General features: G+C 44.4%; 1 protein-coding gene across 7 annotated transcripts in view; it reads left to right on the forward strand.

Moving 5' to 3' along the window:
- NTAQ1 (N-terminal glutamine amidase 1) overlaps positions 1 to 13004 on the forward strand; it is a 31357-nt gene that overhangs the window by 3427 nt on the left and 14926 nt on the right. For 6 of the 7 annotated variants that reach the window (XR_004371001.2, XR_004371002.2, XM_058444426.1 and 3 more), the window contains exons 2-3: positions 7454 to 7553; positions 9506 to 9556. Coding sequence is in view for 5 of the 7 variants with exons in the window: in XM_058444426.1 (XP_058300409.1) it covers positions 7454 to 7553; positions 9506 to 9556 (151 nt within the window). In the remaining 2 variants the exon portion in view is untranslated. Of the gene's footprint in view, positions 1 to 3001; positions 3088 to 7453; positions 7554 to 9505; positions 9557 to 13004 lie in introns of those variants that run through there. The other variant, XM_058444428.1, reaches the window with a different exon arrangement.

Below are 13004 nucleotides of genomic sequence, written 5' to 3' on the forward strand. Positions count from 1 at the left end.
CCCGTGTCTACTCTTTCCTTCTTTGTGTCCATGTGTACTCAAGGTTTAGCTCCCACTTACAAGCAAGAACATTCAGTGTTTGCTTTTCTGTCCCTGTGTTAATTCACTTGGGATATTGGCCTCTAGCTCCATCCATGTTGCTGCAAATGACATGATTTTTGTTCTTTGTCATTGCTGTGTAGTATTCCATGGTGGATGATATATACCACATTTTCTTGATCAGTTCACCATTGATAGGTACCTAGGTTGATTGTGTATCTTTGCTATCATGAATAGTGCTGTGATGAACATATGTGTGCATGTGTCTTTATGGTAGAAGGATTTATATTCCTTTGGGTATATGCACAGTAACGGGATTGCTAGGTCGCATGGTAGTTCTGTTTCAAGTTCTTTGAAAAATCTCCAAACTGCTTTCCACAGTGGTTTAACTAATTTACATTCCCACCAGGAGTGTATAAGCATCCCCTTTTCTCCACCACCTTGCCAGCATCTGTTATTTTATGCCCTTTTTTTTTTTTTTTTTTGAGACAGGGTCTCACTCTGTCACCTAGGCTTACAGTGCAGTGGCATGATCATGGCTCACTGCAACCTCAACTTCCTGGGCTTAAGTGATCCTCTCACCTCAGCCTCCTGAGTAACTGGGAGTACAGGTGGACACCACCACTTTTTTGACTTCTTAAATTATTTTTATTTGTTTAGTTTTATTTATTCTTTTTTTTTTTTTTTTTGAGATGGATTCTCACTCTGTCGTCAGGCTGGAGTGCAGTGGTGCAATCTAGGCTCACTGCAACCTCCGCCTCCTGGGTTCAAGCCATTCTGCCTCAGCCTCCTAAGTAGCTGGGACTACAGGCGTGCACCACCACGCCCAGCTAATTTGTGTGTTTTTGGTAGAGACGGGGTTTCACCATGTTGGCCAAGATTATCTCGATCTCTTGACCTCTTGGTCTGCCCGCCTCGGCCTCCCAGAGTGCTGGGATTACAGGCGTGAGCCACCATGCCCGGCCTATTTATTCATTTTTTTGAGACAGAATCTCACTGTGTCGCCCAGGCTGGAGTGCAGTGGTGCAATCATGGCCCACTGCAGCCTTGACCTGGTGTCAATCAGTCCTCCCACTTCAGTCTCCCGAGTAACTGAGGCTACAGGTGTGCACCACTATGCCCAGCTAATTTTTATATTTTTTGTAGAGTGGGGTTGTGCCATGTTGCCCAGGCTGGTCTTGAACTTTTGGCCTCAAGCAGTCTTCCTGCCTTGGCCTCCCGAACTGTTGGGATTACAGATGTGAGCTACTGCACCTGGCCTGACTTTAATAATAGCCATTCTGACTGGAGTGAGATGGTATCTCATTGTGGTTTTGATTTGCGTTTCTCTAATGATTAGTGCCGTTGAGTGTTTCTTCATATGTTTGTTGGCCGTGTGCATGTCTCTTTTTCCTTTTTTTTGAGACGGAGTCTTACTCTGTTGCCCAGGGTGGAGTGCAGTGGCTCAATCTCGGCTCACTGCAACCTCTGCCTCCCAGGTTCAAGTGGTTCTCCCAGCTGAGCCTCCAGAGTAGCTGGGATTACAGGTGTGCACCACCATGCCCAGCTAAGTTTTATATTTTTAATAGAGACAGTGTTTCACCATATTGGCCAGGCTGGTCTTGAACTCCTGACCTCAAGTGATCCACGTGCCTTGGCCTCCCAAAGTGCTGAGATTATAGATGTGAGCCACTGTGCCTTGTCTATCTGCTTTTGAGAAGTATGTGTTTATGTCCTTGGCCTATTTTTTAATGGGGTTGTTTTTTGCTTGTTTATTTAAGTTCCTTATAGATTCTGGATATTAGACTTTATCAGATGCATAGTTTGCAAATATTTTCTTGCATTCTGTAGGTAGTCTGTTTTTTGTTTTGGGTTTTTTTTTGAGACAGGGTCTCGCTCTGTCACCGAGGCTGGAGTGCAGTGGCACAATTACAGCTCATTGCAGACTTGACCTCCCAGGCTCGAGTAATCCTCTCATGTCAGCCTCCCAAGTAACTGAAACCAGCCTGCCTGGAAATTTTTTTTACTTTTTGTGGAGACAGGGTCTCGCTATGTTGTCCAGGCTCATTTTGAACTCTTGGACTCAAGTGTCTTCCTGCCTGGGCTTCCCCAAGTGCTGGGATTATAAGGGCGAGCCTCACAGCGCCTGGCTGTAGGTTGTCTATTTACTCCGTTGATAGTTTTTTTTTTTTTTTTTTTTTTTTTTTTTGCTGTGCAGAGCTCTTTAGTTGAATTAGGTCTCATTTGTCAATTTTTGTTTCTGTTGCAATTGCTTTTGGAGTCTTCATCATGAAATCTTTGCCAGGGCCTATGTATGGAGTTGTATTTCCTAGGTTTTCTTCTAGGGTTTTATGGTTTTAGGTATTACATTTAAGTCTTTAATCTATCTTGAGTTGATTTTTGTATGTGGTGAAAGGAAGGGGTCGAGTTTCAATCTTCTGCATATGGTTAGCCAGCTATCCCAGCATCATTTAATAAATAGGGAATCCTTTCCCCATTGCTTGTTATTGGACTTTGTTGAAGATAAATGGTTGTAAACGTAAATATGCGGCTTTATTTCTGGGTTCTCTAACCTGTTCCATTGGTCCGTGTGTCTGTTCTTGTACCAGTACCATGCTGTTTTGGTTACTGTAGCCTTCTAGTATAATTTGAAGTTGGGTAGTGTGATGCCTACAGCTTTGTTCTTTTTGCTTAGGATTGTTTTGGCTGTTTGGGCTCTTTTTTGGTGCATATGAATTTTAGAATAGTTTCTTCTAGTTCTTCCACAACTTGCTTGCTCTTCCTTCCTTTCCCTCCCTCCCTTCCTTCCCTCTCTCTCTTTCCCTCCCTCCCTCCTTTCTTTCTCTCTCTCTCTTTCCTTCCTTCCTTCCTTCCTTCCTTCCTTCTTTTCCTTCCCTTCCCTCCTTTTCCTTCTCTTTTCTTTCTCTTTTTCTTTCTTTTTTTCTTTTTCTTTCTGGAGGGTCTTGCTACATTGCCCAGGCTGGTTTCAAACTCCTGAGCTCAAGCGATCCTCCCACCTTGGCCGAGGCATTGGGATTACAGTTGTGAGCTACCGCACCCCACCTACAGGTATTTCTGTCTCAGCTGTGACTCCTTGTATTTCCAAGTATAAGATCACCTCCCCCTTTTTTTTAACATCGAAACTTTCATGGGCGTCTCCTACATGATATTCGTTGTGCTCTTGAAAAACAATTGCTGACTAAAAGGGACTAAAATGTCAGTGACTCTTACGAAGTTTACATTTTTTTTCTGTGTAACATTTACATATATTTCAAAAATAACAGTATGTTCAAGCCACATTATGTATTCAGCTTACCAGTAGTGCTTGTGGTATCTGTGGATTCATGAACTCTTTGTAGTTTTTTTTATTATGATTATTTTTTTATTTTTAGACAGAGTCTTACTCTGTCACCCAGGCTAGAAGAGCAGTGGTGCAATCTTGGCTTATTACAACCTCTGCCTCTCGGGTTCAAGTGAGTCTTACGCCTCAGCCTCCTGAGTAACTGGGATTATAGGCACATGCTCCTACGCCCGGCTAATTTTGTGTTTTTATTTTTATGTGTGGTTTTTTTTTTTTTTTTTTTGAGATGAAGTCTAACTCTGTTACCCAGGCTGGAGTGCAGTGGTGCAATCTCGGCTCACTGCAACCTCTGCCTCCCGGGCTCATGCGATTCTCATGCCTCAGCCTCCCAAGTAGCTGGGATTACAGGTTTGTGCCACCACGCCTAGCTAATTTTTGTGTGTTTTTTTTTTTTTAAGACAAAGTCTCGCACTGTTGTCTGGGCTGGAGTGCAGTGGTGTGATCTCAGCTCACCGCAACTGCCGCCTCCCAGGTTCAAGCAATTCTCCTGCCTCAGGCTCCAGAGTAGCTGGGATTACAGGTGCCTGCCACTACACCCATCTAATTTTTTGTATTTTTAGTAGAGACGGGGTTTCACTATGTTGGCCAGGCTGGTCTTGAACGCCTGACATCATGATCCACCCGCCTCGGCCTCCCAGAGTGCTGGGATTACAGGCGTGAGCCACTGCGCCCGGCCATTAATTTTTGTATTTTTAATAGGGTTTTGTCATGTTGGCCAGGCTGGTCTTGAACTCCCAACCTCAGGTGATCCGAGGTCTTAAACTCCTGACCTCAGGTGATCTGCCTGCCTTGGCCTCCTTAAGTGCCTGGATTACAGGCATGAACCACCTCGCCCGGCCCCTTTGTATTAACTCTAAGCTCACCCTTAGAGGGGAATGAACAAAGAGAAACTACAACCTGTACCTCTTCCCATTTCCCTCCGAATTAATGACTCCCTCTTCCTTTCTGCATGCATCTTTTATGGCCTTCTATGATGCTTGCCATTTATGGATTTGTATGTCTCTGCTCATGGTCTGTAAGCTCTAATTTATCATCATATCCTCCAAGCACTTAGCACAGTATTTTGTACATTATAGGCTCTTGAAGATATTTGCGGTAAACTCCCCCAAAACTTCTATAAGCCAGAGAGATAATTGTCTTCTTCAAACCTGGCCTTAGAACATTTAGATTAAGGAAATTTTATCGACTGTATATATACCATATGTCATGTTGAAACAGTCAGTAAAATTTTTTTTTTTAGAGGTTGTTTTTCTCTGTCACCCAGGCTGGAGTGCAGTGACACAGTCTTGGCTAACTGCAACCTCCGCCCCTGGGTTCAAGCAATTCTCCTGCCTCAGCCTCCCGAGTAGCTGGGATTACAGGCACCAGCCACCACTCCCAGCTAATTTTTGTATTTTTAGTAGAGACAGAGTTTCACCACATTGGCCAGACTGGTCTCAAACACCTGACCTCAGGTGATCCACACGCCTCAGCCTCCCAAAGTGCTGGGATTACAGATGTGAGCCACCATGCCCAGCCCAGTCAGTAAATTTTTATTACTGTATAGTACATTATCATATGAAGTAGTCAGTAGCAGTAGCAATCTCCACCCCCCCCCCAACTTTTTTTTTTTTTTTTTTTAACCACAACCATCACTTTTCCCTTGTGGTTTCTTAGTTATTTTAGAGAAAAAGAAAACCATGGGAGAAAAATATGTCCAACTTCTGTATTTTAAGCCTAGTTTTATGGAGCATTTGAGACAGGCAAGGCAAAGATTGATGAACTGAAAGGGTGTCTGCTTCCGTAAGATGGTGACCATCCTCAGGGCTGTTCATGCCTTGCTTCATTTTTAGGTAGCATGGCGTGGATGAAATTAGGCTTTGGGCCGGGTGCAGTGGCTCATACCTGTAATCCCAGCATTTTGGGAGGGCGAGGCAGGTGGATCACATGAGATCAGGAGTTCAAGACCAGCCATGGCCAACATGTGATGGCCAACATGTGATGGCCAACATGTGAAACCCCATCTCTACTACAAATACAAAAATTAGCCAGAAGTGGTGGCGTGCATCTGTAGTCCCAGCTACTTAGGAGGCTGAGGCAGGAGAATCACTTGAATCCAGGAGGTGGAGGTTGTAGTGAGCCGAGATTGTGTCACTGCACTCCAGCCTGGGTGACAGAGCGAGACTCTGTCCCCCCTCCCCACCAAAAAAAGAAACTAGGCTTTGACAGACTGAGCCACATTCTGTGAACAGAGTGTTAGTATAGCTCATTTTGAGCAAAGATGCTGTATATCTTATTAGAAAAAGATAGGAACCCAACAGCTGAGCTGTGAGTACTGCCTGCAGTGACTGGTTTCCTGTGTATAGGGGTGCAGCTCGGTTACTGCTCTGTTTGATGTACTGAGCATCACTTTACTTAGGTGGGTTCCGACCACTGCTTCAGATAACCAAAGACCTGTCACGTAGAAGAGAGATTCATCTGGGGCAAAAGTATGGGAAGATTGATTTCAGTTCAGTATGAGAAAGAACTTTCTAAAAATCAGGCCTCTTGAGAAGGCCAGGCACAGTGGCTCATACCTGTAATCCCAGTACTTAGGAAGGTTGAGGTGGGAAGATTGCTTGAGCCCAGCAGTTCAAGACCAGCCTGGACAGCGTGGCAAGACCTTGTCTCCACACACACAAAAATAATTTTTAAAATTAGTTGGGTGTGGTGGTGTGCATCTGTGGTCCCAGCTACTCAGGAGTCTGAAGCTGGGAGTTTGAGGCTGCGGTGAGCTGTGATTGAGCCACTGCACTTCAGCCTGGGCTATGGAGTGAGACTGTATCTCTAAAAATAAACATAGTCTGGGCACAGTGGCTCACTCTGTAATCCCAGCACTTTGGGAGGCTGAGGTGGGTGGATCACTTGAGGTCAAGAGTTTGAGACCAGCCTGGCCAACATGGTGAAACGCCGTCTCTACTGAAAATACAAAAGTTAGCCGGGCGTGGTGGTGCACGCCTGTAATCCCAGCCACTCAGGAGGCTGAGGCACGACAATGACTTGAACCTAAGAAGTGGAGGTTGCAGTGAGCCGAGATCACACCACTGCACTCCATCCTGGGCAGTGAAGTTAGAGTCTGTCTCCAAAAATAAATAAATAAATAATAAAAAAAATAAAATTATGTCCCTTCCTTACTAGAGGAGCATGGGGAATCCCACTCACAGGGATTCCCCCCAAATGAGTTCCTGGACATATCACATAATTGCTCCTGATTCTTTCCAGCCAGGAGGCTTCCAACCCAAAACACCCATCCTGCCCCATTTCTAAAGAGAGCAGGGAACCAGTGTTAACCAAGATTTTTGTGTGTTTACAGTATATGATTATGCCCATTTTACAAATGAGAAAAGCAGATTCTTGGAGAGGTCAAGATGGTCAAAGTTTTTTTTTTTTTTTTTTTTTTTTTGAGTTGGAGTCTTGCTCTGTTGCCCAGGCTGGAGTGCAATGGTGTGATCTTTGGCTCACTGCAACTTCTGTCTCTCAGGTTCAAGCAATTCTCCTGCCTCAGCCTCCCAAGTAGCTGGGATTACAGGCACCCACCACCATGCCTGGCTAGTTTTAGTATTTTTAGTAGAGACGGGGTTTCACCATATTGGTCAGGCTGGTCTCTTGGCCAGGCTGTTTTCGAACTCCTGACCTCGTGATCTGCCCGCCTCAGCCTCCCAAAGTGCTGGGATTACCAGCCTGAGCCACCACACCTGGCCTTTGTCAAAGGTTCTTATCTTGTAAGTGGCTGAGTTAGAATTTCAGCTGTATCACAAGTTGCTGGGCCCAAAACTAATAGAATATTGACATATTTTATCAGTTATAAAATGCCTCCATGTACAAGCACTGCTAGGGAGGTTATTAGCTCTGTGTGGAGGGGGGTTTACACACAGTATAGGTTGAATACCAGCTTGTTGGGATGTTTTAGAGGAGATTCAAACGTTAGCCAGTTGTTGGATGACATGGTGTTTAAGGTCTTTTCCAACTTTTTGATGTCATCATCAGTATTTTGTTCAAATTTAAAAGACACACAGAATGTTCTCTAATCTTGATTAAACAATTATTTTATTTCAGTGAAGAAAATATTTGGAAGCTCTGTGAATACATCAAAAACCATGACCAGTATCCTTTAGAAGAATGTTATGCTGTCTTCATATCTAATGAGAGGAAGATGGTAAGTTGGTGAGTGATTGCAGAAAGAAAACAAGAGATTTAGGATGACATTAAAAGCTAAATTAAAAAAAAAAAGAAGCTAAATATAGCATGGGTGTAGTACTCTTCTGAAGTGTGCTTTATTAAATACAGCAACATTTAAAAGTTTGCTTTTGAATGAGATTTTTTTCCTTACAAGGCACGATTGAGTTAGAAGAGTTGAGTCCCTTCTGTCGCCCAGGCTGGAGTGCAGTGGCGTGATTCTTGGCTCACTGCAACCTCCACTTCCCAGTTTCAAGCAATTCTCCTGCCTCAGCCTCCTGAGTAGCTGAGACTACAGGCATGTGCCACCAAGCCCAGCTAATTTTTGTATTTTTTAGTAGAGATGGAGTTTTGCTATGTTGACCAGGCTGGTCTCGAACTCCTGGCCTCAAGTGATCCTCCTACTTCAGCCCCACAACGTGCTGGGAGTACAGGCGTGAGCCACCATGCCCAGCTAAGTCCCTTACTTTAGGTAAGGAAATATGTGATGGTCTACACAGATAAAGTCCCTTTTCTTTAGGTATTAATGTAGACGTGTATTTTTGTTTGTTTTTTCTTTTCTTTTTTGATACGGAGTCTCACTCCATCGCCCAGGCTATAGCACAATGACGCGATCTCGGCTCGCTGCAACCTCTGCCTCCCAGGTTCAAGTGATTTTTGTGCCTCAGGCTCCCGAGTAGCTGGGACTACAGGTGCCCACCACCATGCCCGGCTAATTTTTGTATTTTCAGTACAGACAGGCTTTCTCCATGTTGGCCAGTCTGGTCTCGAACTCCTGACCTCAGGTGACCTGTCTGCCTTGGCCTCCCGATGTGCTGGGATTTACAGGCATGAGCCACTGTGCCTGGCCATTTTTTTTTCTTTTTTTAAATTCAAGATGGAAGATGTAGACTTTTTTTTAATTGCTTAGAGACGCATACTCTCAGTTTTAAAGTAAGGATTTGTCTCTGGAGTTTAAATAGAACTACAGTCAACTTATATGAAGAATTAGAAAAAGTAAGCCCTTCATATTTTATAAAACACGTTTGCAGGTATCATCTCATTTGATCCCAATGGAAGCCCTGTGAAGCAGGCAAGGTTTGGACAACTTTCTTCATTTTATAGATGAGGAAATTAAGACTTAGGGTGGCCCTATGAATAATTAAATGGGAAAGCAAGATTTGATACCTGCCAGGACTTCTGATTCCTTGTTCAGATCCCTTTTCACTCTCTGAAGACCATTATACAATAACTTGTGCTCTTGAGAGCTTTCATTGTTGGGGATACTTAGAAGGATTTAGATTTCTTCCTCTTCATTCATTCCTTCACCTTGATTTTTGCATACTTAAAAATATTTTATTTCTCATGTATGTTTTGCTTTAATTAATTTAGTAGTAGCCAGGTACAATGACACGTGCCTGTAGTCCCAGCTACTTGGGAGGTGGCTGAGGCGGGCAGATCACTTGAAGCCAAGAGTTCAAGGCTGCAGTGTACTATGATGGCACCTGTGAGTAGCCACTGCACTCCAGCAAGAGTGCATTCCAGCATCGCAAGATCCCGTCTTGGCTGGACGCAGTGGCTTACGCCTGTAATCCCAGCACTTTGGGAGGCCGAGGTGGGCAGATCACCTGAGATCAGGAGTTTGAGACCAGCCTGGCCAACATGGTGAAACCCTTTGTCTATCAAAAAAATATAAAATAGTAGCCGGGTGTGGTGGCGCATGCCTGTAATCCCAGCTACTTGGGAAAATGAGGCAGGAGAATGGCTTGAACCTGGGAGGCGGAGCTTGCAGTGAGCCCAGATTGTGCCACTGCACTCCAGCCTGCGTGACAGAGCAAGACTCTGTCTCAAAAAAAAAAAAAAAAAAAATCCTGTCTCAAAAAGAAAAAGGGAAAATAATTTAGTAGTGGTTTAACTGAAGGTATGGCTTATGAAATGTATTGTATTTTGTAGATACCTATCTGGAAACAACAGGCGAGACCTGGAGATGGACCTGTGATCTGGGTAAGACAGTTAATACAGAGAGTATTGATACATTATGACTTGTAACCCGTTAGTGTTCTGTATGTTTTGGTAAAGCAGAAGTGACCTAAGCAGTAGAGAAAGGCTACAGTAATTAATAAGTTGACCTTTTGAGAACAGATGTTATTTGGTCTAAGGTAGAAACATTGTAGTCATATTTTCTTTTAACTTTTTGTTTTGAAATTATTATAGGAATGATTTTAAATGGTGGATATACTTGTGATCTAGACTCTTACCATTTAGCACAGGAAGGAACTTTGGCTACACATTAGAATTATCCAGAGACTGTTAAAAATGTAGTTTTTGGCTGGGCGTGGTGGCTCACACCTATAATCCCAGCAGTTTGGGAGGCCAAAGCGGAGGGATCACTTGAGGCCAGGAGTTCAAGACCAGCCTGGCCAACATGGCGAAACCCCATCTCTAATAATAATACAAATATTAGGCCGGGCGCCGTGGCTCATGCCTGTAATCCCAGCACTTTGAGAGGCTGAGGTAGGTGGATCACTTGAGGCCAGGAATTCGAGGCCAGTCTGGCCAACATGGCAAAACTCCATCTCTACTAAAAAAAAAATACAAAGATTAACTGAGCATGGTGGCACGCACCTGTAGTCCCAGCTACTCGGGAGGTTGAGGCAGGAGAATTGCTTGAACCTGGGAGGTGGAGGCTGCAGTGAGCTGAGATTGCGCCACTGCACTCCAGCGTGGGTGACAGAGAGAGACCCTGTCTCATTAAATAAATAAATAAATAATGTAGTTTTCTGATTTAGTAAATCTATAGAGGGGTTCAGGAGTTAGTGTTCTTGATGAACTCCCAGGTGAACATGACTGGCATTTGAAAAATACAGATCTACTCCCACCCCTTTATTTTTCAGGGAAGAAATAAACACAGCAGAGCAAAGTGAGTAGCTCAGAGTCGCATGGTCAGTGGCAGAACTGGGTCTCACACCTGGGTCCTTTTTAGTACACATCTGCATGTCACTTTAACCTGTTCCCCTAAAGAATGGAGGCCAGGGTTGGGCACGGTGGCTCATGCCTATAATCCCAGAACTTTGGGAGGCCGAGGTGGGTGGATCACCTGAGGTCAGGAGTTCTAGACCAGCCTGGTCAACATGGTAAAACCCCGTCTCTACTAAAATACAAAAATTAGCTGGATGTGATGGCGTGTGCTTGTAATCCCAGCTACTCGGGAGGCTGAGGCAGGAGAATTGCTTGAACCCGGGAGGCAGAGGTTGCAGTGAGCCAAGGTCGCGCCATTGCATTCCAGCCTGGGCAAAAAGGATGAAACTCCATCTCAAAAAAAAAGAAAAAAAAAAACCAACAGAGTTTTTATGCTAATAAACACAAAAACAAAGTGAAAGGAAAGCGACATTGATGAAATGTAACAAACTACTAGTTTCTGGGTATTTATTTAAAATTATGTATCATTTGATTGGCTTCACTCATTTATTTAACATGTATATATTGAGTGTGTTTTATATGCCAGGCTAAAAACAGATTAAAACCCCTGGCCTCACAGATCTGACATTCTCAGTTCTGTTGCCAGCAGGTGATCTTGAGTGAAAGCTGCTCTTGCATGAAAACCCAAGCCCCTCAGCTCTGGGGTTAGGAGCACGGGCTCTGGAGTCAGGCATATTGGGTTTAAGTCCCAGGCCTCTCATTGGTCCGCTGTGGGATCCGGATAGGTTATTTGCCCTCTCTCTTCAGTGTCTCCCCCTGGTCAGTGGTGTCGTGAGGCTTAAATGAGATAATGCACAGGAAGCATCTTCCTGGTGTCTGCTACTGGTACTCAGGAAGTGTTGGCAGTTACTGTTAGCAGTGGTATCTAACCCCTGTTACAGATGGTCCCATGCACAAGAAATCATCTCTGTTGCTGAACAGCTTAGCTGATTTTGAGTCGTCGTCTTACTCCCCATCCTAGGGAAACTTGGAGGGGAAGGACCTGTAGCCTTACACATCTCAGGGCAGCTCAGGGTGGGGAATCCTGTTGCAAGAAGTCTCCCCACACCCTCTGGCAGGTTTTGCTTTGCCTCGCTGCTGTCCTGTTGTAGGGCATGGGTAGGCCTTGCTGAGTGAGTAGAGACACCAGTGAGTAGTAGTGAGAAAAATTCGAGAACACTAAATCCTGAACCCCTTTCTAGATTTACTAAATCAGAAAACTACATTGTTAACACAGTCTCTGGATAATTCTAACGTGTAGCCAGACTACATATTGCCAAAGTCCCTTCCTGTTCTAAATGGATAAAAGTCTATGACATCACAAATATGTCTGCCACATTAGCCATTTAAAATCATTCCTATAATAATTTCAGGTTGGGCGTGGTGGCTTACACCTGTAATCCCAGCACTTTGGGAGGCAGAGGCAGGCAGATCACCTGAGGTCAGGAGTTCGAGACCAGCCTGATCAACATGCTGAAACCCCGTCTCTATTAACAATACAAAAATTAGCCAGGCATGGTGGCGGGCGCTTGTAGTCCCAGCTACTCGGGTGCCTGAGGCAGGAGAATTGCTTGAACCTGGGAGGCAGAGGTTACAGTGAGCCGAGATCGTACCACTGCACTCCATCCTGGGCGATACAGTGAGACTTCATCTCAAAAAAATCATTCCTATAATAATTTCTTTTTTTTAATTTTATTTATGTATTTTTTTTTGAGATGGAGTCTCACTCTGTCACCTAGGCTGGAGTGCAATGGTATGATCTTGGCTCACTGCAACCTCTGCTCCCCAAGGTTTAAGCAATTCCTCTGCCTCAGCCTCCTGAGTAGCTGGAATTACAGGCATGTGCTACCACGCCTGGCTAATTTTTTTATTTTTAGTAGAGATGGGGTTTCGCCATTTTGGCCAGGCTGGTCTCGAACTCCTGACCTCAAGTGATCCGCCCACCTTAGCCTCCCAAATTGCTGGGAGTACAGGCATGAGCCACTGCGCCCGTCCTCCTATAATAATTTCAAAACAAAAAGTTAAAAGAAAATATGCCTATAGTGCTTCTATCTTAGACCAAATAACATGGAGCAGATGGTGGCATCTGTAGGTGACATCCCTGTTCCTAGCACAGTCAGTTTTTTCCTGGCAGCTGGACAGACACTGAACCAACTCAGAGAGTGAGGCCGCTGCTCAAGCCTGCATTCCTTGGCTCCTCATCTGTGCCATGAAGGCAATTTTGGGCCAATGCTTTTCCTTTGCAGTCCCTCAGCTGCCTAGTGTATAGGAATGTGGACCTGAACTTACTAGAGAGTTGTGAATAGTCATTGTTTATGCCTTTTCACAAGTTGTACCTTCTTTCTGGAAAGCTGTCCCCATCAGGCAAGCCAAGATTCTGCAATGGGGTCCTTTCCTCTGTGAAACTCTCCTTGGCCATTGGGCTCCTGTCCTCTTCCTTTCTTGGTTGGCTTTAATTTTTTATTTTTATTTATTTGTGTTTGAGACAGATTCT

The sequence above is a fragment of the Hylobates moloch genome, unplaced genomic scaffold, assembly GCF_009828535.3.
Source record: "Hylobates moloch isolate HMO894 unplaced genomic scaffold, HMol_V3 SCAFFOLD_9, whole genome shotgun sequence".
Classification (NCBI taxonomy): Eukaryota; Metazoa; Chordata; class Mammalia; order Primates; family Hylobatidae; genus Hylobates; species Hylobates moloch.